The sequence below is a fragment of the Mucor velutinosus genome, assembly GCF_035048745.1.
Source record: "Mucor velutinosus strain NIH1002 chromosome Unknown tig00000093, whole genome shotgun sequence".
Classification (NCBI taxonomy): Eukaryota; Fungi; Mucoromycota; class Mucoromycetes; order Mucorales; family Mucoraceae; genus Mucor; species Mucor velutinosus.
Window position 1 is genome coordinate 1444358 of NW_027041907.1, and position 18425 is coordinate 1462782.

The 18425-nt window shown below is 42.5% G+C and overlaps 6 protein-coding genes and 1 non-coding gene across 7 annotated transcripts; 4 read left to right on the forward strand and 3 right to left on the reverse strand.

Annotated features, from left to right (window-relative positions):
- Positions 1–461: 461 nt before the first annotated feature.
- On the reverse strand, positions 462–2015 carry EHD3_1 (3-hydroxyisobutyryl-CoA hydrolase; the record flags this gene model as incomplete). Its single annotated transcript, XM_064821594.1, has 2 exons — positions 462–1487; positions 1542–2015. The coding sequence occupies 2 exons, from the start codon at positions 2013–2015 to the stop codon at positions 462–464; spliced, it is 1500 nt and encodes a 499-aa protein (XP_064681280.1).
- A 2559-nt stretch (positions 2016–4574) lies between these two features.
- ATC70_002215 lies at positions 4575–4647 on the reverse strand. The gene has a single exon. It is a non-coding gene; the product is annotated as a tRNA-Thr (tRNA).
- A 221-nt stretch (positions 4648–4868) lies between these two features.
- ATC70_002216 (N2227 domain-containing protein) lies at positions 4869–5825 on the forward strand (the record flags this gene model as incomplete). Its single annotated transcript, XM_064821595.1, has 1 exon — positions 4869–5825. One exon carries the CDS (start codon positions 4869–4871, stop codon positions 5823–5825), a length of 957 nt encoding a protein of 318 aa, XP_064681281.1.
- Positions 5826–6250: 425 nt separating this feature from the next.
- Positions 6251–9184, forward strand: LIS1_1 (Lissencephaly-1; the record flags this gene model as incomplete). The annotated part of the gene is made up of 1 exon (XM_064821596.1): positions 6251–9184. The coding sequence occupies one exon, from the start codon at positions 6251–6253 to the stop codon at positions 9182–9184; it is 2934 nt and encodes a 977-aa protein (XP_064681282.1).
- Positions 9185–10440: 1256 nt separating this feature from the next.
- Positions 10441–13816, reverse strand: ATC70_002218 (uncharacterized protein; the record flags this gene model as incomplete). The annotated part of the gene is made up of 6 exons (XM_064821597.1): positions 10441–11296; positions 11370–11662; positions 11743–12254; positions 12338–13030; positions 13109–13381; positions 13450–13816. The coding sequence occupies 6 exons, from the start codon at positions 13814–13816 to the stop codon at positions 10441–10443; spliced, it is 2994 nt and encodes a 997-aa protein (XP_064681283.1).
- Positions 13817–14256: 440 nt separating this feature from the next.
- Positions 14257–15189, forward strand: ATC70_002219 (uncharacterized protein; the record flags this gene model as incomplete). The annotated part of the gene is made up of 2 exons (XM_064821598.1): positions 14257–15006; positions 15079–15189. 2 exons carry the CDS (start codon positions 14257–14259, stop codon positions 15187–15189), a joined length of 861 nt encoding a protein of 286 aa, XP_064681284.1.
- A 1937-nt stretch (positions 15190–17126) lies between these two features.
- Positions 17127–18083, forward strand: ATC70_002220 (uncharacterized protein; the record flags this gene model as incomplete). Its single annotated transcript, XM_064821599.1, has 1 exon — positions 17127–18083. The coding sequence occupies one exon, from the start codon at positions 17127–17129 to the stop codon at positions 18081–18083; it is 957 nt and encodes a 318-aa protein (XP_064681285.1).
- Positions 18084–18425: the final 342 nt, after the last annotated feature.

Genomic DNA, 18425 nt, shown 5'->3' on the forward strand with positions numbered 1-18425 from the left:
TTGCCCATTTACATTACATTAACATGGTGAATTAAGCAGCAATCCCGCGTATACTAGTAAATAAACTCAGTGAAACTATCCTTAATAAAGAGATACCAATTCATTTTAAGCAAAAGCTTATTCCATGGACCATGTGAATCATCGTCATTCAAGATTACCTTGAAGCTCAGCTATAGCTGTACATGTTGCATTCAAAGGTGCTGCAACATTTTTGTAGTGTGTCGGTTCAAATCTTGATCTACCAAGGTACATTTCAGTCGATCAGTCGTTGTAATTTCTGGCTACGACAGTACGTCAGAATCCAAGTGACTTCAGGTACCGTCATTTGTTGGTGGGAATTCTTGTGGCAAATTCAAAGTATAAAAGCACTGCAATTGCTCGAAAATTGTGTAAGGATAAAGTGGTTTGAAAGCGCAAACAGCAAATTTATTTTTCAAATGTTGAGCTATTGTTAGCATGGATTACAATTTCTTGATGTTGACTGTGATATTTTGCCCTTCAGTTATTGATTCACCATTGAAAAGAGCCAATGTGCGATCATCAAGCTTATATTGAACAACATCAGCTGTGCTAGGAAATATGGATACATTATAACCATTTGGATAGGTTGGAACTGGGAGGATAATTTCAGACGGTGCATTGACTGATTTTTTAACATTGAATGTCATGGTGAAGGATGAATCAGAGGGATTAAAAGCAAACTTGGTTGGCACACCAGCGACTGCAGAGGGATAAGCCCGGCTATAGTGCTTTGCTAAACCTGGATATGCAACGCCGTTGCCGTCATACAGGTTTTCATATGCCCAGCCCATCCACGACATCATATATTCGTCAGCAGCATTCACAGCTTCTTGTAATTTGGCTGCTCCAGCATCATCAGTTAGCCAGAAGGTAAATTCAGTCAACATGCCTGCCGTCTTGAGGCGAACATTATCCTTAATACGGTTTTTCAACGTATCGGCGATAGACCCCAGTTGAGGCGGATTGTAGTAATGGAACGAGTGAACAGAGCGAGATCCGTCTCCCAAAGGAGCATTGTTAAAGCCTGAAAGGATATCCAGAGTAGCTCCCTCAAAGAAAATGAGTGTGTTCTTGTCAACAGTGCGGATTTTGGTAGTAGCACGATTCCACAAGGCCTCCATAGTTTTGTGATCTGCGACACCAGGGACCAGTAAGGTAGGGTCAGCCCAAGTATCTCCCATCCAAGGCTCATTCAAAAGATTGTAGCCCAAGATATTCTGCGTATTAACATACTGTTGAGCCAGTTTCGCCCAGTAGGCAGCAAACGCATCACCTAAATTATCGTAATTGTTGTACAATCTTCCAAATGCATTACCAACCGCAGTAGTCAAATAGCTCAAGCTCCAGTCAATAGAATTGCAGTCGCTATCGCTTGGGATTCCCTTGTCGTTTACAGAAAATGGCGTCAATTTCTGAGGATAGGGGAATTGCTTCCAATTAGGCATCCAGCTACGTTGAACAAACCACTGCAAGCAACATTAGCGTCATAAAAACCAATCCAACCCATGCGATAAACTTACGTCTGGTACACCATGACCACACAGTTGACTTGCCAAGACGTCTTGATGTACATCCACCAAGACGTAAATGCCGTGATCTTCTGCCAGCTTGGTTTGCTGCTTCATAATGTCCAGAAATGTTTGGTTGTATTGACCTCTGATAGGTTCGCTACCAGCCCAGTGATGCCCTAAACGAACTGCATTTACACCAAGAGCTTGCAGATTTGCAACATCCTTGGGACCAAACGAGTCTCCGGGTTTAAATGTAGAGGGACGATACCAAGGAGCTGATTTCTTGACAACATTGGTTCCATGAAAGAAGCGGACACGGCCATGCTCGTCCGTGATTTGATTGATACTTTGATCCACAAGACCAATCTTTGCCATGCCATGATGTGCAGCATACCATGCTTGCGGATCTACTGCTGCTTCAGCACTTAATTGAAAGCACACTAAAGCAATTGATGCTGCGACAATACCAAAAGAGAGTTGCATTGTTGTTGCTTTTTACATATTGCATACATACTACTGTGCGCGGTATTTATATGCCTTTTACTGGTATCATGCACTTACTGCCATTTCGATCGAATTGCAATGACAATTATTGTAGAATATCGAAAAGAGAGTCTGTTGCACTATTTTTATTGCAATCACAGTAGAGTTACAATGATCGAAATGAGAATGCGCACAATTTGACTGTGGTACGTAATACCAATGAAGCTTGATTTTCGCATTATACAATTCGCATGAATATATTATGTATATTTATCATTCAAGCGATATACACTATCAGAAACATCAATCCAGATTTCAGGACATAAAAAGGGCCTTGCCTACACTGTATCAACTCATTGATTTGAACGCTTCATTGTTAAATAGACACAATATGGTGCAGCGGCATAAAGTGCATACCTGGAACACTTGGATTAACTTGTGCTTGGTCTGACATGGTTACGAACTATTCCTCTTTGCTTGCATTTCTCATACATTGCATAACTTTAGTACTGTGAAAGAAAGTTTATGAGGTGGGCCGATTTATTGTGTTCGTTAGAAGCAATTCTATTTGATATTACTGCAAAGGCGATGGTAAGAATTCGCACAGATATTGGTGGCACAGGTGTGAGGCACAATACAATGCAATAGTACTTACTGTATCAAGTAGTATGAGAAGCGAATAGGTAAAACATCGCTAGAGAATAGCTAGTTATCAACTTTAGTTGCCTTTAATGTTGGCCGGTCTTTTGGTAGAAGAGTGATGCATGCAATGATCTGCTAACAGATTACCATTCTTTGAGTTTTTTTAGTTGATGCCAATGAGCACAGTAGATAGACAGGGTACTTGATTTGCCGCGAGTATAAGGAAACCTTGTGCAGTAGGAACCTACCTTTCTGAGATAGCATACGACATGATGTGAATCAAATATTACTAGAAGCATGTTTCACATCTTCAGCCATACCCTTAAAAGTGAGCTTTACCTTGATTGTTGGAATCATATCCTTCGTCAAGGCATTGACGCTTTCTCTGGCCTTGTCACATTCATGCATTTATCATACATTTGAAGTGGCTGTACTATGCTTTGGCATTATCCTCCATTATCAGCTCCAATTTGTCATGAAGTCTTCTCCACTTTCAAGAATAATATCAGTTATCGTTCGGTTCAGTAAAATACAAGAGAACTCACACTGTCTGCTTCCATCTCAAAACGTCTTTATGGTTTGAAGGATAACCATGCCGTAGTGGTATCAATAGCAGCTTGTAATGTAATTCGATGAAAGCTTCATTGATACACCACATGCTATTAGTGTTTATGGAGTATCCATGCAGATTAGTTTTTGAGGCTTGGCTGCTTGTCTCCAAGATTCAGATTATTGACCATGTAATAGTAATTCGTAAACTTAAAGCTGGTATACGCTCATTTTATTGGAACTCTGAGAGCATGGCTGAACTCATCTCGCGGTAGCTATCATCATGATTACAGCCGAATGAAATTTTCAGATATGTCGCATTGTATTTTGGTGGATGCGATATATTTGGAACAATTTTGACAATAAAATAACAACGATTTGTGATGTTACAAGTCGTAACATCTACGTTTTTTTCCTGCCACCATATATAATCATTCAGTCTGCTTGCCTCTATTATACAAATAAAGCACATCACATTTGGTAACGCTTAAATTACACTCTGCCCACAACTCAATCTCAACTCGAAGGGCCACATATCAGGCGGGCATGGATTAAAGACCCAGATCAACGCTGCATTGCCTTTCGCATCTTGTATCCAAAAAGGACAATCTTATATCAAATCTCACTTTTAACTCCATGAAATGCAATTACATAACCAAATCATACGAAACCATACACCTTGACCCTTGTAAATTAAGTAAGCAATTCTTCAGTCATCGAAGGATATCAGGACAGAAATATTATCAAACCTCAAATCAATCCTATGTTAACCAGGACATTATTACAGACATAACGAATAGCAAAATAGTATAAAAGCATAACTCTCAAAATCAATTAATAAAATCATCTTATACTTTACCAATATTTCAATACACATCTTTTATAAAGCTCATTAGCTATTATATTTACTTTTTTTTTTTCTTATATCAAACATCTGTTATTTGTAAGATCCCTTGAATTCTTTATATATATCATATATTATAATTGATTCGTTGTAAACTCTTTTATATACATCTCTGTATTACTTTCTGCTTTCTACTTTTACTTCTGTTTATTTGTTTATTCTAGTTGGGCAACTATAAACCTGGTGCTCATTTGATAGTTAGATCTGCTTTGGCTAATTTACTATCTCTTTCATACTCTTCTATCAAAACTATATCCACTACCACCGACTCGCGTGTAACAGTGAGGAAGGGCATTAAAGAGTACGACAAAAAAAAAGGTAAAAGAGATGCGCTTTTCTGTCAGAGCAAGAACACTCTGTCCCATTAAACTGGATAAAGCTTTGAATTGCTAATAACAGAGCAATTTCGAAAAACAAATTGAATATAAACGTCTCACGGAAAAGAAAGAAATGCAAAAAATAAATGCCTGCTAACAGAATCGAACTGTTGACCTTCTGCTTACTAGGCAGACGCTCTGCCAACTGAGCCAAGAAGGCATCTCTTCCCGTTTTTCGACACTTTTTGCCACCCTCTTTGGAAAAAGTATCCTAAAAACCACAAAAAACGTAATATCTCATCATCCAGTACTCCAATCCACTCGAAATTGTACCAGTATACTTGCATCCATCAACAGTTTATTGTGTTATAATTTCAGAATTGTCGTACACCTGTTTCATATTTTTTCGAATTGTTGGAATTTCAAAAAATATTCAACGCCATGGACACCAATCTACAAGCTCTGGATATGAGTCACTTTCCAGCGATACTGCAACAAATCCAGCAACAACTTACTTTGGTAACAGAGAAAGTTAACAAGCATGAGGACCTCCTTACACGTTTGGCTGCTTTGGAACAAGAAAACAAGGATCTGAAAAAAATTTTACAAGACAAGGACCTGGTTATTCAAAAATTACAACAAGGTCCAGTTACTAGTCACACCACTTCTCCTGGTTCGGGTCGACCCAAGGGGGGCGAAAGTTCCTCTATCCCAGTGTCTCCAAAGCCTCTCAAGGAAGCTCCTAATTTCGCCCAAATCGCTACTGCTGCTGCTCACAAGCCTGATCCTAAGAAAAAAGACAAAAAACGTCTTGCTGCTGGTCGTGCCTTTACCACTGCTGCTACCAAAGGTGTCCAGGGCTATCAATATGTATATATTGGTAGATCCCGAAAGATCCAACGTTCTGAAGTGCGTAAGCATCTAGCTAATGCTAGTGTTGATCTGGGTCGTGTCTTGGATATCTGCTTTCCTGCCTCCCATGTTATTGGTGTTCTGTTGCACGTTCAATACGTTGAGGAGTTTACTGCTCTATTGACCAAGGCTAAGGGTGAACTGTTTCCTGCTTTTGATCCATTGGACCCCAGCAATATTGCTGATCCCAAGTACGCCAGCCTCTCTGATGATGATCGTCATGCTCTGATTCACCAATTTACTGAAGCTCGCTGCCTGCAAACTTTGTCCTTCCTCCGCCCACTTAATGTTAGTGGTGTCGGTAAGTACTTTATACAGAAAGGTTGGATCTGCGATGAAAGTCTCTCTGTTGCCGTTGCTCAGGCCGTTGAACGCTTTGCTAAGAAGGAGCCCAAAAAGGCTGATTTCCTGTTCCGTCGCAAGCTGAACTCTGATTCCCAGGACAAGGCTGGATCTGATAGTGATATGTCTGATGTGGATCAATAATGAGTTCCTTCTCTGCCCCATCTATACTGCCTAATAATGTTAATGTGCCTGTCTCCCCGGTTTTCGTCTCTCTTTCACTCTGGAATGCCAATGGTCTTCGCCAATCAACAGTCCATGATGTTCTCTCTCATGTACTGGATACTCAGGTTCTGCTGGTTACTGAAACTTGGCTTACATCTGGCTCTTTTCCAACAAACTGGTCTCAATTCCATCTCTATGGTTCAAAAGTACCTGGTGCTTTCAATCGTGGTTCTGGTGGTATCACTGCCTTTGTCTCTCCTTCCTGTCCCTTCACTGTCTCCCAACTACCTTCTTATAATCCGCACACTCTGTCTCTCAAGGTTGGCACCCTAACGGTTCATTGTGTTTACTTTCCTCCACCCTTATCCTCTGATAAGGTGCTCTCGGCCCTTAGTTCACTACCTATGACTAGGGATACTATCCTCTGTGGCGATTTCAATGCTCGGTTGGGTTCTCTCACTGGTGATGCTATCTCCAATGCTCGTGGTAATGCTCTCAAACCTTGGTTTGATGAACATTGCTTGTCTGTGCTCAATGCGTCTTTGGCTTTTGGCGTTACGACGTACTCTTCTTTTCGGCAGCAGCAAGAATTGAGTAGTGTCATTGATTTGTTTTTGACAAATATTGGTGATGTTGCTTTGGTGAATCCTCAACTGGTGGTTGAGTCTGATCTGTCTCTTGGTTCTGACCATCGATTGATGTCACTTACTTTCGGGTATGTGCCACCTCTCGATGACACTGTGGCTCCTGGTGATTCTGTTCTGCCTCCTCGGCGTCAATGGAAGCTCTCGAAATTGACGAAAGAGAAGCCTTTGGGCTTACTCCGTGAATCCTTTCGATCTTCTGTTGCTCCTCTGGTTGGTACTCTTTCTGGTTTGGTGTCTGCTCCTCCTGGTGTTCGTCCAGATATTGATGCACTCAACGATTCTTTGAATCAATGTTTGTATGAATCTCTGGATAGTTCTATTGGTGTAAAATCCGGTCGTCCTGGCCATTGGAAGAAGTACTGGACACAAGAAATTCAGGATGCTGCTACTGCACGCGATCGCTCATATAGTCAATGGAGGCATGCCTTTGGTATTGCCAAAATTGAAAAATGGTTCTTATACAAAGTTGCTCATCGCAAGTTTCGTTCCCTGGTACAAGCTGCAAAGCGAAGGTCCTGGCAACAATTCTGTACTGCCCTGGAGTGTGATTTCTCAAAAGCTACTGCTGCTATTAAGCGCATCAAGCGTAATAAAGAATCCTCTCCTACGTACAACCACCCTGATGGTCCTGCTGCTTCTGTCTCTGCTATGGGTTCTCATCTCGCCTCGGTGTATGATGGCTCTCTGCTTGCCACTGCTACTCGTCCTGCTGCTCCCCCCACTTTTGACTCTGTTCTGCCTTTCTGTGTGCCTGTGGACATGTCACTGTTTGATGTTGATACTTTAGTATCTCATATTCGACGGCTCCCAACACATAAAGCTCCTGGTCCAGATCATATCAAGGCTGAGATGCTCAAGTCCTTGGTCTCTGAGATTGCTCCTGTCTTGTCGTTGCTCTTCAAATTGTGCTATCAATGGTCGTATACTCCTGCTCTCTGGCGCCAAGCCCAAGTCTTTCCCATTTTCAAGAAAGGTGATGCTTCTGATCCCGCCAACTATAGGCCTATTTCTCTGACTTCTGTTGTGCGCAAACTGTTTGAGTTCTCTCTCATGCCTGAGCTGGATGCCCATTCTCCTGCCCTTGACATTGCCCAAGGTGGTTTCCGCCCTCAACGTAGTCCTCTGGATCAAGCCCTCTGCTTGCATGACTTGATGCATGATTACTTTGTTGCGCACCGTCGTCGTCCTGTTGTCGCTTTCTTGGATATCAAGTCAGCATATGACACAGTCGATCGTCGTGTTATCTGGTCTGCTTTGGCTGGTTCTAGTCTTCCTCGTGCTGTTCTGGGTCTGTTGATCAACATGTTTGATGATGTGTCTGTTTCTGTCTTGATTGCTAATCACAACTCGGTTGCTTTCTCTCCTGTTACTGGTGTTCTGCAAGGCTCAGTGCTCAGTCCCCACTTGTACTCGTTGTATATCAATTCTTTACCGAGTCTTTTGCGTTCTGGTGCTACTGGTGCTACTATGCTGCCTGTGCCTGGTACTGATGCTCCTATTGCTATCAATAGTCTCCTGTTCGCTGACGATGTGGCTGTCTTTGGTTCAAAGTCTGAGGTTCAGCGTATGTTGGATCTTGCTGCTGGTCATTCTGTCTCTCTTGGATATAGGTGGAAGCCTTCCAAATGTGCTGTGCTTGGTACTGCTGCTGCTCTTGCTGGCTCTCCTCTGGTACTATACAATGAAGCTCTGCCTGTCGTTGACGAATTTACATACCTTGGTATGCCATTCCGATACAAAGGCCTGCATGCTCCTGGTATTCTGTCTCTGCGTTCTGCTGGTGCTGTCAAGACCATGGCTCTGTTAAACTCTGTTGGTGTCAACCGCAATGGTTTCTCTTTGCTGCTCTCCTCTCGCTTGTACAGGACATTTATTCGTCCTAAGCTTGAATACGGTCTGGCCATCTCGCATCTCTCTGCTCGTGATTTCACTGCTCTGGATACTCTGCAAAACCGACTTGTTGGCATGTTTGTGGGTGGTACTTGGGTCAATGTCGCCAAGCACATTACCTGTCTTCCCAGTATCAAACATCGCTACAATGTCCTGGCTACCCGTTTTGCTCTGCGTGCTGATACTCTGCCTGACGATTGTCTGCTGGTTCTACTTCGTGCCCATTTGCACTATACAAGGTTGGATCGTTTTATATGTGAAAACCCTCTGTATCAGTCGCTGCCTGACCCTGTTCCTTCTTCTGCTGGCTTGCGCACTACCTTTGCTGCCTATTGGCAAGATCAGGTTGATCTCCAGCTCTCTGCTGCTGCTGTCACTGGTCGTCATACTTTGCTTCGTGCTTGTCGTCCTGACACCACAAGGCCTGATCCCATCCTCTATCTGCCTCTTGGTCGTATTGCCCGTAGTCGTTTGGTCCGTTGGCGCCTTGGTCGCTTCACAAACATGCGTGAGGAGTGCCCATGTATGTCACCTGCAGGTGTTCACATCTCCCGTGATCACTTTTTGTACTGCCGTGCTCTTGATCCTGACTTAATCGATGCCTTGCCGCCTGCTCCTCCTGGTGTGCACCGTATTGATCATGCTCTTAATTGCCTGCCAACCACTGCCTCTGCTGGTCCTCCTGCTTACTGGTCTGCTCTACTGAACCTACTGTATGCTATCGATTGCCTTGTGCATCCTCTGGCTGTCATTGCTCCGGATCCAGATCCAGCGTCTCTTTGGTACTCTCGTACTGGTTGATCTGACAGGGATGAACATGTTCCATTGTTGTTTTCTACGTGCGGCTCCTCGGTGGTAAGTCATTATCAAAGTTCCCATCCGTTGGTTGTCCCTCGAGATCCTCAATGTGAGCACCACTAGTCTCCATGTCCTGCACTCTTGTCACTGCATTTTTTGTCCTTTTGAAAGTGCTCTGGAGGATTTTTTTAGTTACTTGTTATATATTTGTTCTTGAAATTAGGCTATGCTCCCATCGAGTGCCCACTAAATTTTATATAAATAAAAACCAATCTTAAACTGAGCCAAGAAGGCCTAGTCTCCATGTCCTGTACTCTTGTCACTGCATTTTTTTCTCCTTTGAAAGTGCTCTGGAGGGGTTTTTTTAGTTACTTGCTCTATATTTGTTCTTGAAGTTAGGCTATGCTCACATCGAGTGCCCATTAAATTTCTTATAAATAAAAACAATCTTTAAACTGAGCCAAGAAGGCATCTCTTTCCGTTTTTCAACACTTTTTGCCACCGTTTTCGGAAAAAAGTTGTTCCAGACAAGAAAAAACGTATTTCCTCGATAACTACCAACTCCAACAACTCGAAATTACACAACTTTGCTTGCCTTTGGTAACAGTCACTACGGCCCAACTGATGTTCTCACAGAACATCGATGCGCTCTTTTGGGAACATCGATGTTCTCGTGAGCACCTCAATGTTCCCATATCAGAACATTTGGCTTTACACTGTGAAGATAGTTATCAGATATGCGCTTTTAAATGGTATGGTCAGACTTTTTGAGTTCTTTTGTTTATTTTTCGTACCGAACGCCAATTCGTAGCATCATTATCTACGAAGTTAGAAGCCTCCAAACTTGCTCAATTTGAAACAAATCAGGAGAAAAAATCACGTGACCCGAGTTTCTGGTTACTTTGAGTCGTTATGTCAAAGTGGTAATATTCCTGACTAACAAACTGAAGGTCGCCAGTTCGAATCCGAGCAAACTCGTTTTTTCTTCGTTGGACGTTAACCTTGCTGGGTTAATTATGCTTTTCTCAAAATGCTTTGATGGTCAGTGATGCGGATCCTTTTCTTTTATTATTTTTTTTTATAATTATTTTGCGCATGCCTTCATGGACAACAAAGCTGTAAGAGGTATACAAGTATGATTAATGAATGTAGCTATGTATTGTATTGACAAATGTATTATCTTTTATTTCGTAGCCTCAAGTGGGTAGTTTTACGCGAAAGCAAAAAAAAAAATCTGTATGTTGCGATTTCAATCCTCGTTAAAGGTTGCGAATATCGCCAGCATCGATCGACATATCTTGTTCAAACGCATGGTAGTTTGCAATGACGCTAAAGTGCAAGTCGTTACCCAAAGATTTCACCAATCCCACTTGCATCTCAACATCGTCAATAGAAATGACAGCATACTTGGGATCAATCACTCTCGGCACCCTTCTTGCAATTTGTTGTTCGACAGGCTCATTCATACGAACAAAAGGGACAGACCTGTCGTGAGAAGCAACACCATGATTTTTCATGGTTTCAACGAAAGCCAAAAAGTAGGTCGACCCATCATAGACATGTTGGAAAAAGAATATCACTCGCGAAACAAACCAACAGGAGACAGGGTGGTTAAGTCGATTGAGGTGAGTTGACCTAAACATGACCAGATGGTTGCTTCTACGAAACTCATGCATCTTCTCTCTGTATATTTCTGATCCTATGACAGTAGAACCGATTAGAGCACGATGGGCAACCTTGATCGTCATTGACAATGGACTGTTGTTCAGCCTTTGAAGAGAGAATATCCTACAATAGTATTTCGACAAAGCACGCTTGAATCTTGCAATTGGAACACCATGGAGTTCAGCACGATCAGTACCATCGAAGCCAAAATGATGATCCAAATTTGTCTCTTCTTGATCAGGTTCCCACAACTGTGAGCTTGTTAGAGATTCTGGATGATTGAGGTATGTGGTGGATGCATATGGCTGCGGTCGAATGCCTTGGAGGAACTCATTTGAGTCGAAGATCCTTTTCAGCTGGTTTCTGATTGCAACAATTTCAATCAAGTTGGAAGATTGCTTGCCTGTCCTTGACTTGCCAGTTATCAAATCACCAAACTTTCCAATGCTTCTGTAAAATGGATGATGTTGTTATGTAAGTAACTGGATGTGTGTGATAAACATAGCATGTATAGATGACTAACCGTTCTTGACTTCGTGAGGAGTAGGCTACAATTGGCCCCATTTCTCTTATCATCCACACTACATGTGTAAGCTGATGCATTACGGGACGGAAGACCGAAAGTGACAAGCACATGGCATCTCTCTGAGCTTTGCAGTAGTCAATGAAGAAGTCAATGCATTCATCAATCTCTGCCAACCTAGACTCAGTGAACTCCCATTGCAATGCAAGACAGACGCCTCTAACCAGCTTCATGATTGCTTTCCTAGCCTGTGGACTGGCTAATTCTGGGACAAAGAGAGTAGGTATGATGGTCTATTTCAAATCAGAATAATCAGATCCTAATTCACGCCTTACATGTGTACGTTTGCAGATTACAGTGGATCTGATCTTACCAGCAAATTATCAAGATAGTCAACACTGCGGGTGCCTCGTAGCTTCTCCACCAGATTCAAAAAGCTTCCATCAAATGCAACTGGTATATATGATCTTGTGTCCTCAATTGCTTTGCCAATCTCGAACAGCCGTTGCTTTGGAATGAAAAATGGATAATTTTCTCGCTCCAATTCACCATCTGGATATGTGTAGAAGAACTTTGTGTTGTTCGGAGACAGGTCGACAGTGAGCATCTCGAAGAGTTCTGAACCAACACCTCGTGCTAATGTATGCATTTCTTCGAATCCAAAGCATTGGGGTGCAATGCATGACGATAGCTGATTGAAAAGGCTGACACCGTTGAATCCAAGGTTGGACTCAGCCCTCTCGTAATCTTCATTCGTACGCATGCTTCCAGCATTTGGAAAGTACATCCCATGGCTGCGATTATCAGGGTGCATACCACGCGAAAGACACCAACGACAGCCATACTCAGATGCATGATGAGCACACTTGCTCCAGTCAAACACGGCTAGAATAAAGCAGGTAGGTAAATCAATTTCATGTTAGCCATTGTGGATGCTGATTAGTTGCTTTATCAATCAGGATATTTACCTGGAGTATCACCACCACAAATTAGAGGATGAACCTTCAAACGAATTGGCCCAGCATCATTTGTTTCGACTACCATTCCATACGTAGAAAGCCACTGGAGCTCTGCCAAGATGATGGAAATGAACGAGTCAAATGATTTGGGCTTCTTTTTTCCTGGAAAGATACAAAGCTCGTGCGTGTACTCCTCCTTGTAACGCTTGTGTGGATCGTAATTGAACACCATCAGATGAATAATTGTGAATAGCCGATCACCTCTCTTTTCAACTACAAAGCCATCATTCATGATCGCAACTGCGATATCCAGGTCATTTGTGAAATGCGTATTCTTGATGGACTTGTACGTGGCGCCGTCAAATACGTCAGCAATGATAACATCGGATGGATTCTCTTCAAGGTCTCTGTTGTCGTAGGCATGTCGGTACCGAAGCTCCTCTCTCGTTATTGGATTCGCAACTAATCGTGATACGATGTCTCCAATTGACATGACTTTCATTGTTGACAGGGCTCGATGATCTCCCCGTGCATCGTATCTTTCATGGGAACAAATATTACAAATTGTCTCCTCGTCGTCTACTTCCAATGCGTACAGCTTGCAGCCATTGATACACACATCATATTCATGGGATGTCAACGATGATTGGCGCTGAAGCATGCTTTGCACACGAGGGCCATGCATAATCTCCGGATTGCTTTCTATCAGTTCATGGGAGGGGGAGGATCGGAAGCTGGTGAGTTATTGTATAAATGACATGTCATTGCAATGCGAATTACCTCGACTAATTTTTTCTGTATCTCTCAAAACAGTGTTCATCAACCTGACCAACTTTCTGTATGCATCCCGTGGTATAGCAAAATCATTGACGATATCATACAGCTCAATCGAAACCAGTTCTGTGGTTGTATATGTATTTTGGTTGATGTCTTCGAGGGATCTGCAATCGTAGAAGCAAGCCTGATCTTCTGCATCTGGGTCGACTACTCCAACTGTCTTGTATTTGACATTTAGCAAATCAAATTCAAGCCCTGGTTCTTCTGGATTGTCTCCTGTTATCGCATGTGTGGAATCCGCTATTGTGAGTATATACATCTACTTTAGCGCTGCAATTCCTTACCATTATTATCGACAATAGGCAGCAGATCAGCAGCACCCGGCGTCTGTTCAAAGCCTGCGTAGTCATAATCAGCATCGTCAGCAGCAGGAATCATTTCTTCAATATCACTCATGGCATCATCATCATGCAGCTGGTTTGCATGATCTGAATTGGCTGTGACTAGCGCACTGGGGGGAGATTGTGGCTGTATCAGCGTTGTTTCCACTGGAGGTTGCTCTTCCATTTCAACATCTTGATCTTCATTCAAAATGGGAGCACGACAGTTTCGGCGATGGTTGCGTAGAGCACGGGCACTGTCAAAGCTGGTATAGCAATTTGTACAGAAGGATGGCTCTGTTTCTCGTGATATACGGATTGAGAATGACATGTTTGGAGAAACCAAGAAAAATAGGCAAGTAAAAACAAATTTCAAGTGGCAGCTTTATATACTAATTCAAGTTTTATTTGCGCTCGCCAACAAATGCGTTTATCATCGTTTACAAGCAAGTGATACGTAGTCTTGCATATAACGTTTGGTAACTCAAAGTCCAAGATCAAGTAAGGAACGTGTTTCCTATGATGTGATATGTCGCCTCAGGCTACTTCTACGTCATTTCACTTTCAACATCATGTCAAATCGAGTGGTATTCACTGTGCACATATGCTTATACTATGGGCGTACAATGAGGTCAGCATTACTTGCATGAAGCCTGTGAACCGAATGACGTTCAACAACGTGGTGGTGTGTGCGCAACGAGATATACGGTACAACACAACTCTGAACATATCTTTTCTTTGCTTACTAAACTTTTATTATCAGCGCGAACCATGAACAATAACAACAACAACAACAACAACAACAACAACAACAACGCTGCCAGTATTGACTTCACCGCAAGACTCTTGCAAGAAATGATGGCAATGAGATCCGAAATCAGCCAACAAGGCGTACAACTGAACGTCTTGAATGATGGATTTCGACAGCAATTCATGTCGCCATTGGAAGACGCAGGCAGCGATTTGGCAACAAGAAGCATCCTGGATCCCACTTACAGAAGCCAGGTACTATCAAACAGCAACAGAAGAGGTCCTCGGGTAATTGAAGCAAACCCTACCGGCAGGGCCAGAGCTTCTCCTGTGGAGAGATACAACGCAATGCTCCAGCATCTACACAAACTATGCAATGGGGCATCTGTACCCGATTTGACACCAGGGCAGCTCAAATCGCGCAGGGAGAAGCTCCACCGCACAGCAAAGAGGGTCTTGGAGGCTATACTGGTGATGCATCCGAATATCTCGCATTGGAATGCCCTGGACCATGTGCAGGATGAACAGGTATATTACAGCCTGGCACTGGAGGAGCAGGCCCTGCAACGGGACAATCTCATGATTTGTCTCTGCAAGAAGCAGTGGTGTGCCAGGTTGTTGCTCTCCCAGGCCTTCAAAGCAAATAGAGCAAGCAGAAACCGAGCTGCTGCTGCTGATGCTGCTGCTGATGCTGCTGCCAATGTTGCCAATGCTGCCAATGCTGCTGCCAATGTGTCTTTGCAAGAAAACGAGGCAAGAAGCCATCTTCTGGTAAGTAGCTCCTATTATTTGTTTTGGCCATGGCTAACATCTAAGTATTGGAAACATTTCAAATGCTTTTAGGAGACTGAATCAGCAATTGTTGGAGACAGTGATATTGCCCAGCTTGCTCAAACTGCCGGTGTTGGTAATGCTGAGGATGATGACAACCTTAGTACTACTAGCAATATGTAATGGTGTGTGCGTTTGTGAGATCTTGTATATTTCATCCAAAATAAAATTACTTTGCTTTTGTACATTTGATGCTGCCTTGCTCTATTGGGATTTGAGATGATGGATTAGCTGCGATGCCACATTTAAAATCACATTTGATAGGTCACTTCAGCTTAAAAAGTTACTTGATTTGGTTACATCAGTCTGATACTGTGCATGATTAGAGCGTGTTTCTATATTTTTAGATCGAAACTTTGTATATTTAGGTCATCCCTTGAGAAAAAAGTGCTTTTGTTTCTCTTTTTTCTTCATTTTTCATCTATTTTCACTTTAATTCTATCAGCATAAAAGACATGTGCTCTGTAGCAGCAAGAAGAAGAGGCAGCATTTACCGTCCATGGCTTTAAAGGTGGAGGCTAGGTTTCAATGCCATTGAAGAAGGAATACCATTTCAAATGTGCGCCGCGGGAAGCTTCATATCCCTGCCATAGTATCCAGGATGGAATCTTCATTTACATCCTTTCGAAACAACAAATTTATGGTATGTCCAATGCTTCTTGCCATATAAAAGCTAACAAATATCTTGTAGAAATGTAAAGGCGACTTTGCCAGGTCAATTTCGATGTCGCAAGTATGCCATTTGGTTAACCGTTTCCCTCCATCCTGCTGGTTCCATTTATCTGCTTTCTTGCTATCACTGTTCAAGTAGTAAGTCATCTTTTGCTGCATCATCAGGAAAAATCAGTCGTTACTCACCTGATAAGTTAACTAGTGCCAGCGTCGAGTGGGTCTGGCGGGTTTGGCTTGATAACTGAGCACATCTCTTGCATACTTTATGGATCCCCTTTTGCATCCAGTGAACAATGGCAGATGCTTCATAGTTGAATGATGCGGTCTATACATCTGATACTTCTGACGGCATAAGACGCATTAACATTCGTTCGATGTTTTCTTTTCAAGAATGTCTGCTCCCAATGAGTCGCTGCCTGGTGGTGTGCTGTACTTTCTATCTGTCTTGTGAAAGAGGTATTGTAGTCATCACGCCTTTGCTGGAACGCTTTACTAACTTGATTCAGTTCACATCTTTGCTGATAGGTACATGCACATCTTTGATATTATGCTGGCTTTTGTACAATTCGTTGCTCTACATGGAACACTGTTGATGGCTTCAACCTTTTCATTCTATGCTCTCTCTGGATCTCGCCTGGAAACATCACTTTTATATTGCCCTAAAAACTGATAATATTGGGAAACACGAAACAGTTCATACTGATCCAGGCTATTATTCTCAATTATCTTTGACTCTACTATAGCCTACAGCATGACCATTACCACTACAAGGCTTTACTATTGCACGTTTTTGGCACGTAGCCTTCGTTTACCCATTAAAATTAACCAATAATAAATGTATAAATATTTAAACCACAATTTCTGAGCCAATGAAAGCTGCCAATATTTAAACCACGAATTATGGGCCAATAAAAGCTACCAATATTTAAGCTGATTCAGACCTTCAATGATCCCATTTCAGCTCATCGATAGGTTCATGCGCGATCATGAATGTTCTCATTTGAGAACATGGATTTGCTCATTTAAGAACATCGATATTTTGATTTGAGAACATCGATGCGCTCATAAACAGCTACATTTGCTCTTATTTAAGAACATGGATGTGCTCATATGGGAACATCTCGGATGTTCTTATGAGAACATCGGCCGACTTATAATAGATCTTTAGGAACGCCGATGTTCCCATATGAGAGCATTTTCCACTTTTTGGGAACATCGATGCTCTCGAATGAGAACATAAAATAGATTCTTATATGAGCACCTCGATGTTCTCATGAGAACATCAGTTGGGCCGTAGTGAGTTTATTGTGTTATAGTTTCAAATTTGTCGAACACCTCCGTGATATTTTTTTAAAAATCTTCAAATTTATAAAAAAATATTCTCAGTCATGGCCACCAATCTACAGGGTATGGATATGAATCAGCTTCAAATGATTCTTAATCAGCTCCAAGAACAACTTACCTCGGTTACTGCTCGCGTCAACGAACATGATGGTCTTCTTGCTCGTTTAGATACTCTGGAAAAAGAAAATTCAGAGTTGAAAAAACTTTTACAGGACAAGGACCTTGCAATTCAAAAATTACAGGGTGCAGCCTCCGGTCACGTGGTCCCCTCTGGTTCGAGTCGGCCCACGGCGGTAGAAGGGTCAACCCTCAATACTACTACAGGCACTATGAATACTAAGGCTACTAAATCACCTAGTTATGCAAATGTCGCAAAGGCTGCTGCTATTCTTCCTGATCCTGCTACTGAAGCTAAGCAAGCTAAGAAGCGTCTTGCTATTGGTCGCGCCTTTACAACTGCTGCTCGTAAAGGTCCCCAAGGTTACCAATATGTTTATATTGGTAGATCTAAGAAGATTGCACGCTCTGAAGTTCGCTCTCTCTTGCGCAAAGCCGGCGTTGATTTGGGTCGTGTGCTTGACATCTGTTTCCCAGCATCCGATGTTATTGGCATCCTGGTGCATGTGCAATATGTTCAGGACTTTACTGCACTTTTGGAGGCTTGTGAGACTGAATTCTTCTTCGACTTTGACCCTTTGGACCCTGCTAACATAGCTGATCCTAAGTATGACTCTTTGACTCTGGATCAACGTACTGCTTTGATCATGGAATTTACTGCTGCTCGGTGTCTGCAAACCTTAGCTTTCCTACGTCCTCTGAATGTCAGTGGTGTTGGTAAGTACTTTGTTGAGCAAGGCTGGATTTGTGACGAAGACCTTTCTGTTTCTGTTGGTGATGCCATTCAACGCTTTGCAAAGAAGGAACCCAAGAGGGCTAACTTCTTGTTCCGTCGCAAGATTAATGCTGACTCTGCCAATGAAGATTCTGCTATGGAACAATAATGTGTTCCACCACTGAGTCCTTGATACTGTATACCCAAAAAGATAACCCTGTCCACTCCTTATTTGTCTCTCTCTCTCTTTGGAATGCCAATGGTCTTCGTCAATCAGTGATTCACGATGTTCTCTCTCATGTCCTGGATACTCATGTCTTGCTGGTTACTGAAACCTGGCTAACTTCTGGCTCTTTTCCTACAGATTGGTCCCAATACCATCTTTACGGTTCGAAAGTACCTGGTGCCTTCAACCGTGGTTCTGGTGGTATTACTGCTTTTGTCTCTCCTTCCTGTCCTTACTCTGTCTATCAACTCCCATCCTATAATCCGCATACTTTGTCCCTTAAGG